General features: G+C 38.8%; 1 protein-coding gene across 36 annotated transcripts in view; it reads right to left on the minus strand.

Moving 5' to 3' along the window:
* ptprc (protein tyrosine phosphatase receptor type C) overlaps positions 1 to 21,166 on the minus strand; it is a 226,768-nt gene that overhangs the window by 30,904 nt on the left and 174,698 nt on the right. For all 36 annotated transcript variants that reach the window (XM_073063453.1, XM_073063487.1, XM_073063485.1 and 33 more), the window contains 9 exons: positions 18,508 to 18,669; positions 13,335 to 13,552; positions 13,184 to 13,244; positions 11,347 to 11,455; positions 8,705 to 8,739; positions 8,486 to 8,595; positions 4,605 to 4,695; positions 1,999 to 2,075; positions 1,451 to 1,487 (listed from right to left, as the gene is read on the minus strand). In XM_073063453.1, coding sequence (XP_072919554.1) covers positions 1,451 to 1,487; positions 1,999 to 2,075; positions 4,605 to 4,695; positions 8,486 to 8,595; positions 8,705 to 8,739; positions 11,347 to 11,455; positions 13,184 to 13,244; positions 13,335 to 13,552; positions 18,508 to 18,669 — 900 coding nt within the window. The remainder of the gene's footprint in view (positions 1 to 1,450; positions 1,488 to 1,998; positions 2,076 to 4,604; positions 4,696 to 8,485; positions 8,596 to 8,704; positions 8,740 to 11,346; positions 11,456 to 13,183; positions 13,245 to 13,334; positions 13,553 to 18,507; positions 18,670 to 21,166) is intronic.

Genomic DNA, 21,166 nt, shown 5'->3' on the forward strand with positions numbered 1-21,166 from the left:
ATGACCAGCAACATAATTTATTCAGATTCCTCCCTCTTAGGCTGTGCCTGACACGACTCTTGTCAAGCCTGAAACCTTCTCTATTACATCTGATCTGGACTTCCCCCCTGTGGTGACAACTACCAGGTGTCAGGTGTAAACTTGGGATTGAGGAAACTTGTTTTTTATCCATTTGTTGTGCTATGACCACAATCCTCCCACTGATTCTAAAACAGCTGTTGGAAGGTGGTTGACTGATATTGCAGCAGTGCTTGATTCCTTTTAAAATTTTCACTTTACAGTACTGTGCAGAAGTCTCAGGCACAAATATATAACTAGAGTGCCTAAGACTTTAGTACAATACTGTATTTGTCAACATGGAATGGACAGCGAGTTTGTAAATCCGGCAATAGCAATGAATGTTGGGAATGCTGAGGATGGAGTGCCAGGGTAGGTGTGGTACAGGTCCAGATACACCTAGCCCTGAGACACCAGGCAAGATTCAAAGTTTAAAGTAGATTTATAATCAAAATGCATATATATTTTTCAACCTTGAGATTCGTCTCCTAACAGGCAGCCTGAAACAAAGAAACTCAAAAACAAACCACATATAAATATATATAAAAGACTGTCAAACACCCAATGTGCAGAGAACAAGAGACACGTCATGCTCATAAACACCCATAAAAAAGAAGACATCAACACTCAATGTGCAATGAAAAAAATCATGAAAACATAAATGGCAAGCAAAGAGCGTAAAGGTAACTTAATTCCAAACCACTGATTTATTGATCGTTATAGAATGTCTTTCTGTTGCTTCTCACTCCCTCCCTTCTCCCAGCTGTGATTCCCCTCTGCCTGCCACCTTCCCACTCTCAGTCCACAACAGACATCCATATCAGAATCAGGTTTATCATCGTTCACTTATGTCATGATTTTTTTTTCTTTCTGCAGCAGTAGCAGCACAGTGCAATACATAAAATTACTACAGTACTGTGTAGAATTCTCAGGCTCCCTAGCTACATATATTGTTGCACAGTACTGTATGTAAAGTAGGGTTGCTTTGTATCAAGGGGACGAAGTTTAGAATAAGTGTGCGAGAGGTATAATTAAGGTACGATCTACCACAGTGCATTTTGTTAAACTACTGAAGTGGAATTTTACTGTCCCTGTGGTAAGGTGTTATTTGGCTACGTCGACTGAAATTGCTATAGCTGCCCTGGGTGCTGCTGCGTGGAAACATGATCACACAATGGGATGAGTCTCAAAACTGCACAGCACAGCAGAGAAACTGCAGTTAACACGTCTGCAACTCAGTGTAACTTGGTTATTAATTTCCATCATATTGTACATCAAAATCTTTCAAACTTGTGATTCTCTGAGATAGATATCTGCAGCTAAATAGCAAACTTTTCATTAAACTTGCTCAGCGATATAGAGAAAATTATTGCCTGTATATAAGTAAACGTACCTTGGGCAGCAATGTACTTCCGGGGTTCATTGAAGCCCTATGTAATGAAAAATAATAAAGTTAAGAACAACAATACCTCACTCGTAGTGCTCAATAATCAGTCAGCAATGCGGAGAATTACAAACATTGGAGTTATGGAGTGAGTCTTACAATCATCAATGCAGGAGTTATTGAAAATGCATGTCAAGGAGATGGTATGAATATAGAGGCGTACTGGATCTCCAATATTGAACCTTAGGTCTTATTATGGAATGAAGTGTCAAACAGAAAATAAAGATGAACTTTAGTACAACAAAATGCTATTGCATTGTACACCATTGCCAACTTGGATCTTCCCAGGAAGAACTGTTATATTGGTCGTAACAGCCTTCAGAAGTAAACCCTGGAGATGCGTGTAGATTGGGGTCAACTGCCGAAATGAATTTTATAAAGGGAACACTTTTCTCTTCCATGGATTAAATAATTCTATTTAAATTTCTGTTGTCAAAGTGCACAATACTAAATACTTAAATATAATTTGTCTGTCACTTCCAAGCTTTCATACTTACATCAATGAAGCTTGCATTGATATAATCTGATCCATGCTCTCCAGACACAGGGGAAAGTTCAACACGGTTGTAATCATCTGTTGAGAAAGTACAATCCTAATAAGTTTATTAAACAAAGAAGGCATATGTTTTCCAACCTAAATCTGTTATGTTTTGTAATTCCAAAACGTAAAATTAATTGGACAAAAAACAAGGGAGTTCAGAATGTGAATAACTATGTTTTTACTTTAAGCGAACCATGCACATATCATGTAGTAGTGTCATGATGTATGCACTTCATCTATTTTTATATAACCCATAATGAGTTAATTAAACAAGCAAGAATGCTTAATCAAACAATTTATTTACAATATTACTCTAATACTACTGAAATATTAAATACACAACAAAATCCATTCATCATCACTTGAACGATTTTTGGTAATGACCCAGCTTTGACTTTTACTGACTTCAAAAATTGCAGTGGTTTTCACAAGAGCAGGAATGAGGGAAGAATTTATGGAATGATGAAATAGAACAACATATTGGGGAATAGAACAACATATTGAGACAATTAAGTTGAACTGGACCCATTGAAGTGCAATAAAAATTATTGTGTTGAACATTTTTGCCAGTTTGAACTTTGAAATTGATTGTAAAGTCTACTGAAATCCTCATAGTTACAGATCATAGAAACAAGCTCATCAGCTCAATGAATCTACACCAACCATCAAGCAAAAATTTTACATCAGTTTGATTGTATTCTCCCTGCATTTCCATCAATTCCTACCACCTGCCCTAAGATTTAAGACTCACCAGCAATAATTTACAATTGCGAATAAGCAACCCATGCATCTTTGTAAGGTGGAAGGAAGCTGAAACATCCAGAGCAAACCCCATATGGTCACAGCAAGAACATGCAAACTCCACACAGAGAGCCCCCAAGGTCAGGACTGAAACTGGGGCACTGGAACTGACAGAGTATCTGAGCAAGCTGTGACATTTCATCACTCCTCACTGCAAGAGAGAGGATATACCTCTAGAGATAGCTGGCTCCACATAGAATCTGCACAGAATCAGTATGATTGATTTGTCTTGGCTGAGCTGTGTACAGAGAAGTCTCTCAAGGTGAAGAACCAGTCTCTATCACTAGCTGCACGTGGGTTGGGGAGATAGTATAATCTTCCGTGATTTTACCACACTTCTGTATGATCAACCTACCTTATGTAGTCCGTGATTGATCAGTCATGGATCACAGGCAATGGCCTGAAGCCTGCAAACTACAGTGGAGCTGAGATAATATTTTGACCATTGAAACACAAGTCAGTCAGATGTTGTGCTTGAAATTTGTTGCTCGGTTGTTGTCCTGAATTAACAGTTCCAATTTCATACAGAAGGAAATCAAAGATGTAGTGCTGACAGAGGGACATCATCACTGGTACACCTGACTGCCTAAAAGTTGTATTTCACCCAGAAATGTTTGCTAATGCAACCCACTTCAGGAAATAAACATGCATTGAATAATCAAACCACTATGCTATACTTTTTCAGTAACTGAGGTACCTAGAATGAGTTATGTGTTGACCAAATTTAAATGCATTCAAAGCAATAGTAAAGATTCTGAATCAAATTGTCTTTTTACACAAGGGCATGTGCAGATGTACCATGCACCTGAGAGCAATGATGGAAGCTTTTATCATGCTGATATTTAATAACGTTCAATATGTTTACAAAAAGTGAAATAGACTGACATGGTAAAAGAATGGCCACAGAGGATTAAACTTAAATGGTGGATGATTGGTCAAATTGCAAGTGGAACTGGAACCTTATCATTTCCCCAAAGTCTGGTTGATATCTGTCCTTCAATTAATATTGTTAATAATCAAATTATTTGCCTATTAATGCATTGCTGTTTATAGGAGTTTACTGTGCCAAACTGGCTTCTCCACCATCCACACCAAAACACTGAATACAGTGCTTCATTCAAAAGTACTTCATTGGCTTCAAATAATTAAAGTCCTCCTGAGACAAATATGAAATGAACTATTTACATCTAATCATCTTCTTAATGAAATGTCTTTATAAAGTAATTAATTGTGCTTGAGGAAAATTATAGTTTCAAGTTGCTGATCAGAAATAGTGCAGACATAACAGATGGTCCTTTAGGCAATATCAGTCCAGTAAGTATTAATTCGACTGGTGAACAAAGTCTAAAACCTGCAGAATATTTTTCATAATAAACACCTGACTGTGCATCTGTGAGAAACAATTTATCTGTCATTTTCCTGAGAACTCATCAACTCCCATGCACAGGATCCTGTGTTTCAGCGACATGCCAAATCTCTGAAGAAAAACATATTCATCCTCCTGTCACAAGTAAATCAATACCATTTTTTAAATAACAAGAACAAGTTTGCCAACTGTCTCAAAATTATAGCTTTCAATAAACTGAACAAAAAAGCTCTCTAGCCTATACAACTGCCACACTCTGACAAATTTCTTTTAACTTTCTGAGTATTATTTCAGTGCTGAGATATTCTATGGGGCCATACTGTTCTGCAATGATATAGAAACACAACAGTTAAAACCTATCTTAAACAAAATTAGCAGGTTCTATTCAAACTCACATGGTAGGATGTCGATATATCGATTCTTGTTTGAATTACAACCTTTACGTGCATCCTTGACAGGAAATTTGCTGAAAACCCTTGGAATGCTCTGAAATTATAATTTCAAAATTACATTATTTTCTACCCACACAGTAATCAAGTTTCTTATTTGATGTACAATTAATTCTGTATTGCTATCATTTAGCTGTTATAATTTGCAGATGACTAAAAAATTGGTGGAGTCATTGTGAAGAAGATTTTCACAAGGTGCTGCACGTGAGACTGCTAAACAAGAGCCCAAGGCACTACAGAAAAGATACAAGCATTTATAGAAGATTGCTGACTGGCAGGAGACAAAGAATTTGAATAAAGAGGGACTTTATTGTTGGCCATCAATGAATAGTGGTGTTCCACTGGGGTCAGTGTTGGGTCTGCTTCTTTTCATGTTATCTGTCAATGATTGCCTGATGGAATTGATGTCTGTTTTGGCCAAGTTTGAAAATAATACAGAGGCAGCTGGAGCAGCAAGCAATGTTGAGGAAGTAGGAGTATGAATAAGGACTTACTGTAGATAGAATGGATAAAGAAGTGGCAGATGGAATATGGTGTAGCAAAGAGCATGGTCATGCACTTGGGAAAAAGGATTAAAGGTGTAGACTATTTTCTAAATGAGGAGAAAAATTCAAAAAGGGACTTGGTAGACTTTGTGCAGGATTCCCTAAAGGTTGACTTGCAGCTTGAGTTGGTGGTAAGGAAGACAAATTTACTGTTAGCATTAATTTTGAGAGGACTAGAATATAATAGCAAGGATTTAATGCTGAAGCTTTATAAAATATTGGTAGACTGCATTTGGAGTAGACTGCATTTCCCTTATCTAAGAAAAGTCGTGCTGACATTGGATAGAGTCTAGAGGAGGTTCACATGAATGATTCAGGGAGTGAACGGGTTAACAGATGAGGAGGGTTTGATGGCTCTGTGCCTGTACTCAGTGCAGTTAAGAAAAATGAGTGGGGGGGGGGAATTTTATTGAAACCTTATCGAATATTGAAAGGCCTAGATCAGAGGTTCCCAATCTTTTTTCTTATGCCATGTACAATTACCATTAAGCAAAGGGTCCATGGACCTCAGGTTGGGAACCCCTGGCCTAGATAGAATGGATGTGGAGAGGATGTGTGAGACTAGGACCAGAGGCTGCAGCCTCAGAATAGAAGTATGCCTCATTAGAACAGAGATGAGGAAGAAAGTGGAGGTTGATAGGTTCTTGGTTAGTAAGGGCATCAAAAGTTACAAGGCAAAGACAGAATAACTGGGTTGAGATGGATAATAAATCAGCCATGATGGAATAGCGGAGCAGAGTCGATGGGCCAAATATCCTAATTCTGCTCTGTCTTCAGGTCTTAAGATTGTCTAAGCATACAGCGGGCATAGATCAGCTAGAAAGTTGAGCAGAGTGATGGCAGATGGAATTTAATGCAGGCAAGTGTGACACAATTTGTGAAAGTACAGTACATTCTGGTAGAGCATACAAACTAAATGGAGAGGACCTTAGGAACATTGGTGTACAGAGCGAATTTGGGAACTCACTGAAAATGTTGAGAAAGGTGGATAGGAAAATTCAGAAAGCTTGAGGAGGAAATTAATTCCTTTCCTTCATGGGCAGGGCATTGTGTTTATGAGTTGGGCTGTCATGCTGAGGCTGATAAGTCTGCTTTTGAATTACTGTGTACAGTTCTGGTTGCCGCACTAGTGGAAGGTTGTGATGGCAATTGAAAGAGTGCAGCAGAGATTCTTCAGGATGTTGACTAGAATGGACTGCTACATTTATAAAGGGAGACTGGATAAATGGTTTTATTCTCACTGGAACAGAGAAGACAGAAGGGGTGACCTTATAAAATTATGAGAGAAATGGATAGGATAGATGAGAGTCTTTTTACCAGGGTAAGCGAGTATAAAACTAGAAAGCACAGGTTTAAGGAAAAGGCGAGAACTTTAAAGGAGATCTGGATGGTACATTGTACACACAGAGGTTGCTAAATATCTGGAATCAGTCTCCAGAGGAAGATACAAATGTTTACAAGGTACTTGGACAGATACTTAAGAGTGGAAAAGCATAAAGGAATATGAGCCAAATGCAGACAAATAGGATTTGCTTAAGTAGGCATCACGGTCAAAATGTTCAAGGTGGACTATCAAGGTTATTTTCTTTGTGTACAGTTTTATGATTCTAATTTTTACTGCTGCAGCCAGGATGGTGGAATGAACTGCTTCTAGCTTAAGGTCCTGTCTGCTTTTCATCCCACTGGTTTTGGGTAGTTGGACGCGGACACATAAATAACCGAACATGCAAATGATTCAACATAACAAGCACATTCATCAGATTCTGTGCATGAAGCAGAATATACTGAGGAGCCTCACCAATACTGAATCCTCAGTTAGCCTGTGATTCAGGTGTTATTAATATAGAGGTCACCGGAGGTGGTAAGACCAGCAGTTAAATGGTAAAATGAGATTTACTTTACCCTCTCTGGATGCTAAAGATCGCCATAGATCTTTATGGAGCATCGTGGATTCTCCTTGATGATTCAGCTCATATTTATCCATCTTACAAATTTCAATGAAATACATTGCAAAAAGATTTATCCTTAATCATTGGTGCACATCATCTTTGAGAGTTAATAGTTCTCTACTTCTGAGGGATTTTAAAAAAATTATTCATTTATGGGATGTGGGCATCGTCAACTTAGCCAGCATTTATTGCCCATCTCTAGTTCCATAGAAGTCAGTGGAACTGAATTTCTAAAGAGGAATATAATTCATAACAGCTGCAACATTACACATTTATCAGTAATGGTACAGTGTGGATATTTACCCTTTAATGTTTAGTAGGCAAATTATTTTTTCTGCTTTTCAACAATAATTTGATGCATCTTGGTGCTACAATTGACCAGTAAAATGACAGCGCCCTTGATCGTAGCAACCTCTATTGTTCAATCATTATGTCATTTTTATGATTGGAGGACAATGTACTGCAGGTCTACCCCATCAGCAACTTTGCTCAATAGATGTGGAGCTGGATTTGTTGTATACTACATTGCTGCCTGCTACTGCCACCACTGCCGCCCAAGGGGGAAGATGTCAAAGCTGGTGCACGGTCCAACAGCCAGTGCAAATGAATGCCTTTGCCATTTTTCTTGGTGGGGGGGGTGAGCTGCGTGGCCCCAGTTGTTGCACGGGCCAGGCTCACATGCCGCAGGGTTACCTGTCACAGCTGCCCGGGGGAGGAGACGCAGAGGTGACGTGGCATGGTGGCCGGCAGTACTGGGTTTGGAGGGGGCGGGGTGGGTCCTCCAAATTGGCCCCTCCAATTTGTGCTACCCCCAGTGTTTGTTTGGTGGAAGGCAAGCTGGGTTGTGTTCTCTGTGGATACACATACACTAGCGTGACATGAGGAACTGTTGCTTATTCTTGCAGAAAATGTGGCTCCAGGACATAATTCCCTGTACTATCAATATACAATTGATATTATTACAAATATTATTATTATTGTGACTATGTTTTATTTCTATCATTATTATATGTGCTATATGTGCCTTGTGCTGTATGTAACTGTTGGTTCTATGTTTTGCACCTTGACCCCAGAGGAACACCATTTCCTTTGGCTATATTCATATGTATGGTTGAATGACAATTAAACTTGAACTTGAGAGGCTTCTTCTTTTGGTGTTGCCTGCACTTTCAAATTTATTCTCAGCAAACAGCTGACCTTCCACACCCCATTCTGGCTCATCTGTCACTGCGGTACACTTCAGTGTCATTATCCTCCCCTTTAATACATTAACCATCATTGCCTTTGTCTTCAAGTGGACAAGAACTTTGGAATGTGATGATTCACCATTTACCTGGAATTCTGCTAAAAATAATCTGGATTCGTCGGCCTGCTTTCTTCTGTAGGCATCAATCAGTTGCTCAGCAAGTATGGGTTCTACATTGAGCAGCTGTTTTTCATCATCTGTAAGGAGTGGTCAACATTGGATATTAATTATGTGAAATATTCCCTGAGACAAGATTTAGACCAAATGCTCAACACATAAAAATAAAGGGGTAACCTGGTTACTGACCATGTCCGATAAGTTCCACAGATTCTTCAGGATGTCTATAATCAGGATAGAGCAAGAAAGGAAAAAAAACATGTTAAATAGCACTACCACATCAAAAAGAATGTACTATTAATTAGTGTTATCAGTATTTATAATTAACATTAGGATCAACTTTCCCTCTAATTTCTTTTTAACATTTGCCTGGACCATGCCTGAAAACTGTGCAGCGCTTCAATAAAACATGAGATAAAAGAGAATTCCTGCTGTGTGGCAACAAAGGCTACGTGTTCAGCAGCATTTCAGTTACTGCGCAGCCCTGCACCCGTGCAGCTTACAGAGAACAGTGATTATACTATTGTGAGAAATCTTTGGATAGCGTTTTCATATATTCACTCAAGTATTCAGATAAACACAAGAGCAATATTACTTCATTGAATTTTCTGTATTTTATCTGTTGACAATGTATTTGGTTAAAAGGCGGTAAAGTGGTGAATTTGCTTATATGAAGAAGTGGAACAAAGAAAACTGGGTAATTTAACTTACATTTTCCTTCAGGCTAAACTTGTAAAAGAAATACTTCAGTTCAGATGTCCTGATGAAGGGTCTTAGCCCAAAACATCAGCTGGTTATTCTTCTCCATATATACTGACAGATTTGCTGAATTCTTCCAATATTTTATGGATGTTGCTCAGAATGATCATTTTGGATACTGTCTCAGGTGAAGCAAGCAAGTCTTCATGAGATAATAATTACTTGACTGGCTGATGAGTGAATGTGTGTAAGAAAGTGGCACAACGCCTCAGTGTATAGGATTTCTGAAGCAGAAATGGCAAGGAAGCTACATATCTCACTGTTTGAGTGCTGAGAACATGTGTAAAGTGTTGGAAAGCAGTTAACCCCACACCAGTGTTATTACTCACCTGAACAAAAATTAAAAACATCATCCTGAGAAATTATTAAAATAATATTTTGCCATATTACAGTGAGTTCCGGCCATAAAGAAGTACAATTCTCCCATAAAATTGTTACTTTGTGTTCACCCTAATTTGTTTTCTCTTTTACTAATAAAATTAGAGTCAAGAATAGGCTTTTCCTTTTTTAGTAAGTTTGGATTTAATCTGGGCAGATGTGAGATGTTTCACTTTGGGAGATCAAATGTAAAAGGATAGTCAAAAACACATGTGTGCATATTATAAAGGATAGCACACCATTAATGGCAAAATCCTCAACAGTGTTGATGCACAGAGAGATTTTGTTCAAGTCTATAACTTCCTCAAAGTAGTTGCAAGGTTGATAGGGTGTTAAAGAAGGCATGTGTTATGAACTAATGGTCTTTATTTGTTGAGGCACTGAGTTCAAGAGTCAGGAAGCTATGGTGTGGCTTTATGACCATCTGGAGTACTGCTTTTAATCTGGTTGTTCCATTGCAGGAAGATAGTGGGTGCTCCAGAGAGTGCAGAAGTGGTTTATCAGGATGCTGCCTGGATTTGGAGTGTGTGTGCTACAAGGAGAGATTGGACAAACTTGGGCTATTTACTATGCAACGGCAGGGGCTGAGGGGGAGACCTCACAGAACATTGTAAGATTATATGAGGCAAAAGAGAGGAGACAGCTGGTTTCCTATACCCAGGTCAAATTGCCTAATTCTGGAGGTCATGCATTGACGGTGACAGGAAGTAAGTTCAAAGGAGATGTGTGGGCCAAATTTTTCTTTTACACAACGATTGTTGGGTTGGTGCCTGGAATTTGCTGCGAGGGTTGGTAGTGGAGGTAAGTATGATAGAAGTGTTTATGTGGCTCTTAGAGAGGCACGTGAATGTGCAGAGAGCAGTGGGATACGGACATTGTGTAGGGAGAAGGAATTAGCGTAGTTAGGTGTTTAATTACTAGTTTGACTAGATCAGTGTAGCACTGTGGGCTGAGGGCCTGATCCTGTATTGCATAGTTCTATGTACTAAGTTGTCTGAAACTGGGAGGAAAAAAACTCCGTTCCTCCCTTCATTAGCCCTGCCATTCTAAAATAAATCCTTTGGCCCAAAGCTTATTTTTGCCTTAAAATCTAGAGCAGTACCAATCTATGATTGTTTTGAAAGTATAAATAAAAATCAATATATTTGCCCAAGGAAAAACATGTGAGGGTTCTCTCTCAGAGAGTGGAGTCAAATTCACAAGAATGAAATCTAGTTATCACTTATCCACTGCAGAAAAGAATTCCCATTAGTTTGTACCATTCACTGTGTTCAACTGTCTTATCAACAAATGCTAACTGGTATCTAATTGCTTCGCCTCAGATAAAGAGAAACAAACACAGAATGGATTTTGATCTGAAGATAGATACTATGATCCCAGCCTTTCAGTAATATTACACACAGTGGTGGGAAATCCATTAGAGAGAATTGATTGAAGAATTAAGTGTAATGGTACAAGGAGGAAACAAGTAACAGTACCTCTAAGTCAATTGGTATAACCCACAATAAATTAATAAATAACACATTTAGATACAATGAAGTTGCTTCCAGAAACTTCAGTCAATTTACAGAAAATATGGTTTCCTTTCTAATGTTTCTACCATTTCTTCTTGCTTTCTGTTTTCAGTATTTTACAATACAGTTCAGTGCTACAGAAAATATGAGGTGCGAGACAAACCATTTTAACTCAGATACCTTGAGGATTTCCTCTGCAAAATGTATATTTTGTAGAGTACAATGGCCAGAGCTATTGTTGTAGCAATGATCAGAAATGCCAGGAATCCAATCAATGCCTGTTCATTGTCTGCAATATAAAATTCTACAATCACTCACAAGAATGGATTACTGAAGAAAAATGTATAATTAATTATAAGACAATGTTAGCATGATAACTTTGAATTGCATAATTTTGCTGTATTTTTCCTTATACATTTCGTTAAGGGTGACTTTGATATCTGTGAATTACAGTTTACATGCAAAGTTTGTACCTTTGATCTATTACAAGTCAGAAAGCACTAAAGAAACAGACGACTGAAGATCGTTAGATTGCACCCATGAACTAGTGGTGAAAGCCCCGGGCACCTGCTTAAACAACTGCTCCCTGTTATGTATGTGATCGCAGAGTGACAAGTTACTAGGCCTCTTCAGCAGCCTCTCCCAAACCTGCAAGCTCCATCACCTGGAAAGAGACAGGCTGCAGATCCAGCTTGCTCTCCCAGTTAAAGCTACACATAGAGCAAGAGGAATGCCCTAACAGACCAGTTTGTATGCAGTGTCCTAGTGAGGACGCCCAAGACACATTTTGGTCTTGTTCTTCTTAAATATTAAGATGCTTATGTGATAACAGCTGGTCTTCTTATGTCCTTTTATCAAGATGGAACGCTTGCTATTCATATAAAGGAATACTGAAGTGATAAGATTAGATGGAAGCTGCAAGTTTAAGATTTGAAATCTGGCATATTACCTCACTTGATTAAGATGCATAAGTTAAGGCCTTCAAATGGATGATTCTTACTATTGCTCTTCTTTAAATTAGCATTGTGTGAAATGGCACAGTTGGAATAATCTTAAGGCAAGGAAGCAGACAATGTGGCCTCGACAACTTATTAGATGAGAGTGATAAACTTAATTGGAGCAATAAAATTGTTGATGCTGGAAGCTTGAAGCAAAACCACATAATACTGGAAGTTCAGAGCAGGTAAGAATCAATAGAGGAAGGAACAGTTAGCTCACGTCAAGACTTCAACTAGAAAAGTGAGAAAGCAAGCATATTTTAAGGTGCAGGGAGGGGAAGGGTGGATGTAATAGAATATTTGAGATGATTGTAGACCAAAAATACTATAGTCACCCCTGATCTGAATTAGCATATTTGCTTGCATGTATATGACTAAAGAGGCAAGGAGGGTGAAATATTGAAGGAAGAGCTTTGTAATATTATTAAGAATGGTATAATTAAGTGTAGCACATTTCTGTAACTGAGGAAGTATAACAGAAACTTAACTGAACCAAGTTCTAAATGTATAGATATATTATGAAAAAATGAAAAGTTTACATAGTGGGAGGGGCTTGGCAAAGTGGATTGCTTGCCTTGACTGGAGATTTGACAGCCAAGGAACCTGGCTATGTGCTAGAGTTAAATATATGGGACTGAGGTTAGAAGAAAATTCTTTATTCAGTAGACTGTGAATCTGGAATATTGTGCTCTACTGAAGGTCAAGATTGACTGACTCTCATACCTTACAAAAAATCTAAGGTGATGGGGATCAAGCTAGAAAGCTGTGTAAAAGTACGGTAGACCAGCTGTGTAGAAGTCGAGTAGATCTTGTCAAATTGCTCATGAGAAGAGTAGTCGACATCAGCTTCTATAGCTTATATTCAATGAGCCTTGGGCACCATAGAAAGTTCACCATCTATGAGAACTAAAATTATTTGCACTCAATCTCTTACAGTTTTGGTAGAACAAAGTAAACAGTGGATTTCTTCCCACAAGATGCTATTGGCAAAATTTGATTTAAGGAAGTATTTTACTTACATCCAGTGTCGTGAGTATTAAAATAGATTACACGTCTACAAGCTGGACCAACTACCTGCAACTGGAATAGAGCAACAGTTATGTTAGTACAAGTCCAAACTGTACCTGACAGAAACTGAAATATGTCTTTTCAACAACAAAGTCCAGTTACCGTTACTGTGTATGTAGACAGATAGCTTAAATCTTTGAATTCAAATGAACAGCTGGTATTATTTTTAGTTTTATTATATCCATTGGAATTTGATTCTAGCCTGGCTAAATAGTTGCCTTTATTTCCATTCCAATCTTCAGTGCTTAAATTACCACAGGTAATGTGAATGGTATTCTGGTTTAATAGTTGGATGCTTTTGTCCTTAGGTTCTTCTGGGCCTATGAGGAAAAAGAAAAAAAAAGTCAAAAACATAGACTAGGAAATAAAATACACACTTCTGTTTTCATTTAATTTTTTTTAAATTAATAATTAAGACATTGAGCTCAATCTAAAATACGTTTTGAATTTTCTGTCATAATATCTTGGTGCTTGGTAGGTGTGGCTATAGACACATTATAATGAAAAAAAATCAATAAAAACTATTATTTAATAGTTTTCATTAAATAAAAAACTGGTTTAAACTTCAAAGCACTATTAGCTTTACAATTCAACAAAATAGATGTTCGACACATTGGGGAATAAAAACTTGAAGTCCTTTGTGGTGGGCACAACACTGCTTTCTGCAAAAGAAAACTTAAGTTACAGTTGATATTCTATGGTTAATTAAGGAAAGTCTTGCATTCATTATTGTGCTCTTTCCCATTCTTTTCCCGACATTTGGAAGTGCTGTACAATCAGTGAGGTACTTTTAAGTAACTTCTCTAAAGCTAAAAGGCAATAGCAACTGATTACCATATGCCTAGCATCCACAAGCAGATGTGATTTTGATGATGAAGTATTATGTTTTGCTCATTGAGAGACATAAAAGTTGACCGGGAACAAGGGAAAATGAAGTCATGGGATTTTGTGAGGGTGAGCAGGCAGCTCCTTATTTCATACCCTAAATGAGCAGATTGCACCTCCATTAGTGCAAAACTGTATAGTGTTCACAGCTTAAGGACTGTCCTGAAGTCCACCAGAAAGAGAACCCATGAAAAGATATTTGGCCTCCCTGTTGAGAAGAATCAAGAGTGGCTTGATGAGAACAACACAGAGATTGAAGAGCTATCCAACTATGAATGTAGGGCAGCTTAGAATGAAAGTTCTGCTATTTCTCGAAGAAAAGAATCAGCTCTACAGGTACCCAGGGACAGAAAAAAAAACCCTTGAGCTACATATAAAAAAAGACTGATGAGAAACAGAGCACAAGAGATAAAGTGGCTTGTTTATAATCAAAATGTGCAAAGGATTTTTCATCAATGACAATGCCATCTTTAACATAATGCACAAGGCCCACCCCACCGAGAGTGAGGAAGCAAGGTGAACACATTAGAAATAGAGAAGTAGTCAGCAACTATTAGAAGGAATGCTTCAGAGATCACCTCCCCCACATCTCCGTCCTTCATGTGTGCACTCTCGAAGTCATCGTGTGCCCACCTAATCGGTCCCATTTTGCCAGCACTTCTCTATGTGACTGAAAACGGTCACATCCCAACTTCAAAAAAAGTAAAAGTCATCTGGAGCAGAAGGATCCCAGCTGAAATTTTTAAACTTTTTGGAAGTAGCTTCATTCCAAATCCACAATTTAATTACCCAGATCTAAGAAAGAAAAGTATCACCAGAGATATCAGAGATGCCAGAATAATGCCCAACTTGAAGAAAGGAACCATCTCACTGTAGGGTATCTCCTTCCTGTCTGCCACATTGAAAATCAGTGCTGGAGCCCTTCTCAACCTCCCAATGACTAACGGATGCTCCCCAAATCAGTGTGAGGTATAGTTGACAAGATCTTCACAACAAGACAACTCCAATGAAAATGCAGGGAGCAAAACCTTTTTTCAGCCTCACTAAAGCCTTTGATGCTATTTTTGGGAGGGAATATGGAACAGCATCCTCAGATTCAGATACCCTAGAAGCCTGTCTCCATCTCAGATTTCTTTCTTGGTAGTGGGTAGGTCCAAATGTTAACTAATGAGCCAATAACAGAAACAATCTCAATGAAGACTGCATCTTGCCCCAATATATCACTCTCACTGACACACTCCACCTTATCTCAAACAAATCCTGAAGGAATGGAGGAGACCTTGAGAACTAATGGGAAACTATTCAACCTATGTTAACCATTATTCAGCATCCATGTTAGCTGAACACAAGCTTTACCTGCACACTGCATTTAGGTTTGCACTTTCTTGGAGGCTGAACTCCAAGTCATTGCAGACACTTTCACTAAAACATACAAGCAGTTAGGTCATACACTGGAAGACAATCTGCAAGACAATCTGTTCCTGCTCCCCCACACTGTTCTCTGAAAATGAAGGTTAATAGTGAGAACCTGTAAAAAAAATGAAGAACTCTCTCAATATTGGGAACCACCTCTAAGTGAAAACAGATATAAATTATAAAATTCATCATTGCTTTGAATGTGCTAATGCAGTCTTTCTTAGATTAAGGAGAAGGTGTTTGAACTTCAAGACATCAGACTTGGCAGAAAACGCTCATGCGATGTAAAGATGCTGCCAAAGCTGACTTCAAACACGCTGGAAGTCTACGTGAATCAAAGTCAGCATCTTCCCTCAAGCCAACATCACTAGTATTGAGGCCCTGGTTATACTCAGTCAGCAATACTGGGCTAGGTCACATCATTCTCTCGGCCAACACCAGACTCTCAAGGCAGGTAGACTAGTCTAAACTCTAATCAATGGAAGAGATTACCAAGCAACTAGAGGGAAGGATTCACAGATGTGGTTGAAGCACCCTTAAAAAGATGCAATATTCCCATTTGCCCTGGGAATCTCTTGCCCATGACCACTCAAAATGTAGAAGGAATATTCTGGATTGCTTAGAGAACTTGGAGTCCATGCTCCAGGTTCACTCAGTAGCCCTGTATAAACAGCTATGGAGCATTTAACCTAAAAAAAAAAAATACCTATCTACCTTTCAGTTACCTCTTGCTCCATGTACTGTACGAAGAGTACTGTATACAGTTGCCACTTGGACCTCAATAGTTACTGAAGAAACCATACATTTGGAATGGAAACAAGTCATCCATGGCAATGAGGGACGCCACAAGAAGAGTATTCCTTTAGGTGGTCATTGGATTTATTGCCTTGGTCATTGTTCTCAACTCGGTAGAGTGGAACATGAAACTTCAACATGTTGATTCAGAAATAAAACTACCATTTGAGCTACTGCTGCCAATAATCACAGGCTGTTGATTCTTATTTAAGAGATTTCAATATTATTTCTCTTTATATATTTGTACAATGTCTGTCTTCAGAGATTTTTATGAAAAGGATGCAAATTTTTAAAAATTACACAAATGCTGAGATAAAACAAAAAATGCTGGAAATACTCATTAATGTGAGAAAGAACTTTCAGAGGTGTTGTTAAGTTTAAGTAATGAGAAACTGGCTTTATAATTTCCTTTTTACTTCAAATTTCTACTGTTCACAACATTTGCTTTTGACGTGTGATTTTTTTGTTGTTTATAAACCACAGAGCAGCTTCCATGATTGATTAGAACAGTGATGAAGAATTCAAAGAAGTGTAAGATCATCAATTTGAATCCAGGAAAGAGAATCATCTTGACCATCAAGGAATTAGTAATGAACAATGATGACCATGGAGTCATCAAAGATCTGGTGTACTTAGCAGGGTACTAAATATTTGTGCATACCAGCTGAGTGGAGTGTTCAAGAATATCTATAACTGCTCACTGCTCCAGTCAGAGGCTCCCACCTGCTTCAAAAGGGGAGCAACCAAAAACAGCAGGGTGAGATGTCTCAGCAAAGATTGCCTAGCAGCACTGACATCTACTGTGATGAAGTACTGTGATGAGGTTAGTCCTGTCTGAGCAATGGCCTAGACTCCCTGTAATTTGCCTAACACAACAACAGATGCAATCTCACTGGCTCTCCACTCAGCTTTTTAGAACCCAAACAACAGCAAAACATGTACAAAGTTGCCATTTATCAATTCCAGCTCAGCGTTCAATACCATTAGCCCCTCATTATTAGTTAACAAGCTTAAATCCTGGGCTGTTGTACATCCTCTGCAAATGAATCCTCAATTTCCACATTGGGAGACCACCAAGTGTGTGGATTGTTGATAATATCTCCATGCTGAACATTAGCACAAGCACTTCTCAATGACATGTGCTTAGCCCACTGCTCTACTTTCTCTACCGGCCAGGCACAGCTCAAATATCTTTGATGACAGCACTGTTGTTGGCAGAATCAGAGAGAGTGACAAGGAGGTACAGGAGTGAGGTAGATTGGCTGGTTGAGGAGCATCACTATGACAACATTGTACTCAATGCCAACAAGACCGAGGAATTGATTGCAGACTTCAGGAAAATGAAGCCACAAGAACACTCATCAATCTTCATTGAGAGGGCATCTGTGGAAAGATTAAATAGCTTCAAGCTTCTTGGCATCAATATCTTGGAGGATCTATTCTGGGCCAATCACATTGATGCAACCATAAAGAAGGCATGCCAGCTGCTTTGCTTCATTGGGAATTTGAGGAGATTTGGTATGTCACCAAAGACCCTTGCAAATTTCTGCAAGTGCATGGTGGAGAGCATTCTGAGTGGTTGTACCATGGCCTGGTATGGAACCTCCAAAGTACCCAACCAGAAGACACAGCAGAGTATTGTAGACTCAACCAGTTCCATCACAGGCACAACCAACCTTCCCTGCCAAGAAGGATATATTCAAGAGGCAGTGCCTCAAGAAGACAGCATCTATTAAAGACCCTCATTATCTAGAGACATGCCCTCTTCACATGTCTACCATCAGGGAGAAGCTACAGAAACCGGGAAATCCATACTCAAATATTTTAGGAACAAATTCGTCCCCTCTACCATCAGATTTCTGAATGGTCCATGAACCTATGAGCACTAACTCAGTATTCATCTTTTGCACTATTTACCTATCTTTGCCAATTATAGTGGATTTTATGACTTTGCACTTTTAGTGCTGCCACAAAAACAAGAAATTTTGGTACATATATCAGTGATACTGAATTCAATTGTGATTCTTTAGGGAACAAAACTGCTTAGAGTATATGGTCCAAATTAAGACCTTCACCAGAAACTTGTCACAGCAACTGTAGATGGGCAGAGTATGAGAAAGAATAAGAAGAACTATTATTCGGAAATTGCAAAGTAACATTGATACATATAAATACTTACACCCTTCTTTAGTCTTCAGGAAGATAGGCTGTCCCTCAGTTAATTGCTCCTTTTTATTGCAGTTTAGGTTTTTAGCTTCAGCATGACATTTATATCTTTGAAATGGCTTCAGATTGCTAAATGTATATGACCCAGCAGCTCGATTACTTCTGTGACTCCCATCTGTAAGAGAAGGAAAATTGTCTTTGAATCATCATTACAAAAGCTTGATATTAGTAAACAATCACATATTGAAACAACGCCTTTGTTCTGGACATCTCCATAGCAGTTTCAGTGAGAGTTCACAGTGGGCAGAAACTTGACTGGGACTCTGCCAGTAAACCTGAGGCCAGCACTGAGAATTCATTAAATGAGAGTTGCTGACCTTCAAAGAGAAATCCAGGACAGGATTAGCCAATCTACATAAGCATACCACCCAGCCCACTGGCAAATGCAGACACCATGAAAAGACCAAGCCTAAACATGACCATCTTTCAATTCTTCTTGTAATAAAAATGGCTATTTTGCATGATGATTACTGGAAATTTAGAGCCTCAGTTTTGCCATATCAAATGCCCTCCTTTACCTCTCTCCTTAGCCCTGTGACTTTCTGCTGCACTTTCCTTCTCTGATCAGCTCTCACTTTGATTACCTTGCACACCATACTGGACAAAATCTTCTTGCTTTTACCCACCACAGGTTCACTCCAATCATAATAATTGATCAATATTTTGACTTACAATCATAATGACAGCTCCATCACTACCATTAGAAATAAAAATAACACACATAAAGGCTTAAAAATTAGATTTCTTCCATTTTGTTGCACTGTATGAGCAGTGTGTTTTACCTAATGCCAAAACAGAGCTTAGGAGGGATAATGGCAGCTAACGGCGACTCCTTTCCTTGCATCTTTGGAAACAGCTTTATTTCCACCTTTAATTTCTTTACTTTTCCCTTTCAGGGTTCTTTTGAAGAGTTACACACAGGCTTCAGTTCTTTGCAGAAATGTACCCATTCTCAAGGTTCCATGACAGGCTGTTGTTTGACATGCCAAGGGTTTGGCCTGAGAGTCTCAATCGTGTTCGGAAGCCTAAGATCTCGGGGCTCTGGAGACGAGCGGATTGAGGGTCGGTGTCACAGCAGGAGACTTGTGTGTCATTTTGGAGGCTGGAAAATCTTTTGCTGTGGGCCCAAAGACCCGAGGTCTTTGAGATCTTCGGACACAGCTCGAAAAAAGCGATGAAATGTACTTTTAATATCGTAAACCAGCCGGTTGTTGTTATGTCTCCCGCTCGCTGTGGAAATGGGGGTCACCTCCCTCTCCCTTGCCAGGGAGAGAGAGAACATGTGGGTTGTCGAATGTCGGATGAAATGCAAAGCCTTTGTGGTAACTTTGGTCTGTGTATTTGCAATCGCTTAGCTCATGTTTATGCTCAGTAGTGGGTGCGCTTTTTGTTTTGCCGGCGGGGGGAGGGGGGATTGTTGCTCGCCGCCGCATACGCATGGGAGGGGGAAGCTCAGTGGGGGCTTTGGGGTTCTCATGTTTAAATGTCAGTCATTCTTTGGAGCACTTCTCTGTTTTTGTGGATGTTTGTGAAGAAAAAGCATTTCAGGATGTATATTGTATACATTACTCTGACATTAAATTTGACCTTTGAACCAGAACAAAGGTAACTAAACTGAAATGTTAGATCTGTTTTTCTCTTCATGGATTTTGCCCAAACTATTGAGTGTCTTTCATTTCCAATTACTAAATGAAAACATAAATAATAAGATAGTTCTGGAAACACTTAACAAGTCAGGTAGCATCTACAGGGAGAGAAACAAGCAACATTTAAGGTTAGGGTCCTTTGGGGGAAAAAAATCAAACAAGCTTTCAGAAGCAGAGGACATACAGGAACAATGGGTAGAACAAAGGAAATATTTCTGATTGGACGAGACCAAAGACATCAAATCGGTGTTAAAAATGAATATCAAATTATATACTTCTTATGTATGGTTCCCATAGAGATGGTGATGGAAATACACAGAAGTTGGGAGCAGTGATAGTGTGAGGCACATGAAGGTAAAAAGCACAGGGTGAGGGGCAAAGATTGAGAAAGAGTGGAGGATTCAAAGATTGAAGGTGGAAAGACAGGGGTCCAATGAAGCAGACCAGTTTGATCTCATGCTGTTGCTAAATGGCTGCATATTAATCATTAGGGTCATAGATCTAACATCTCATGGAGAGATGCTGCAATCCTTGTCAGTTCTATCTGGTCAGTTTTGTTAACATACTGTTTACAAAAGGCAGAATGGTAAATCAGTGTTGAGAGCCAAAGCACATTCACTTCATTTCCAGATCTCCTCCCAAAATGCCACATGACATGGAATGTATACTTGTGAGCAAGCTTACCTTGCAACCATATCCTAAAAAAATCAGTCTTTAGTATTGTCTTTAGTATTTTCACTACTTTAATTCTATCTGCAGTACACTCATATACATGTATAGTCTTTCTATTCTTAGCAGCATTTTGTTATTGTATCACTACTGTCTATTTAATATCCAAGGCTCTGGAAAATAGATCAGCTACCTAACCACATTCCCAAAATGCAGTGAGATATGTAGTTTCTTTCTATTTTTGGTGTAGTTAAGAACTAACCCTATCACTGTTAATTAAATTAAATCATTTCAAAT

This window comes from Hemitrygon akajei, chromosome 12, assembly GCF_048418815.1.
Source record: "Hemitrygon akajei chromosome 12, sHemAka1.3, whole genome shotgun sequence".
NCBI classification, from domain to species: Eukaryota; Metazoa; Chordata; class Chondrichthyes; order Myliobatiformes; family Dasyatidae; genus Hemitrygon; species Hemitrygon akajei.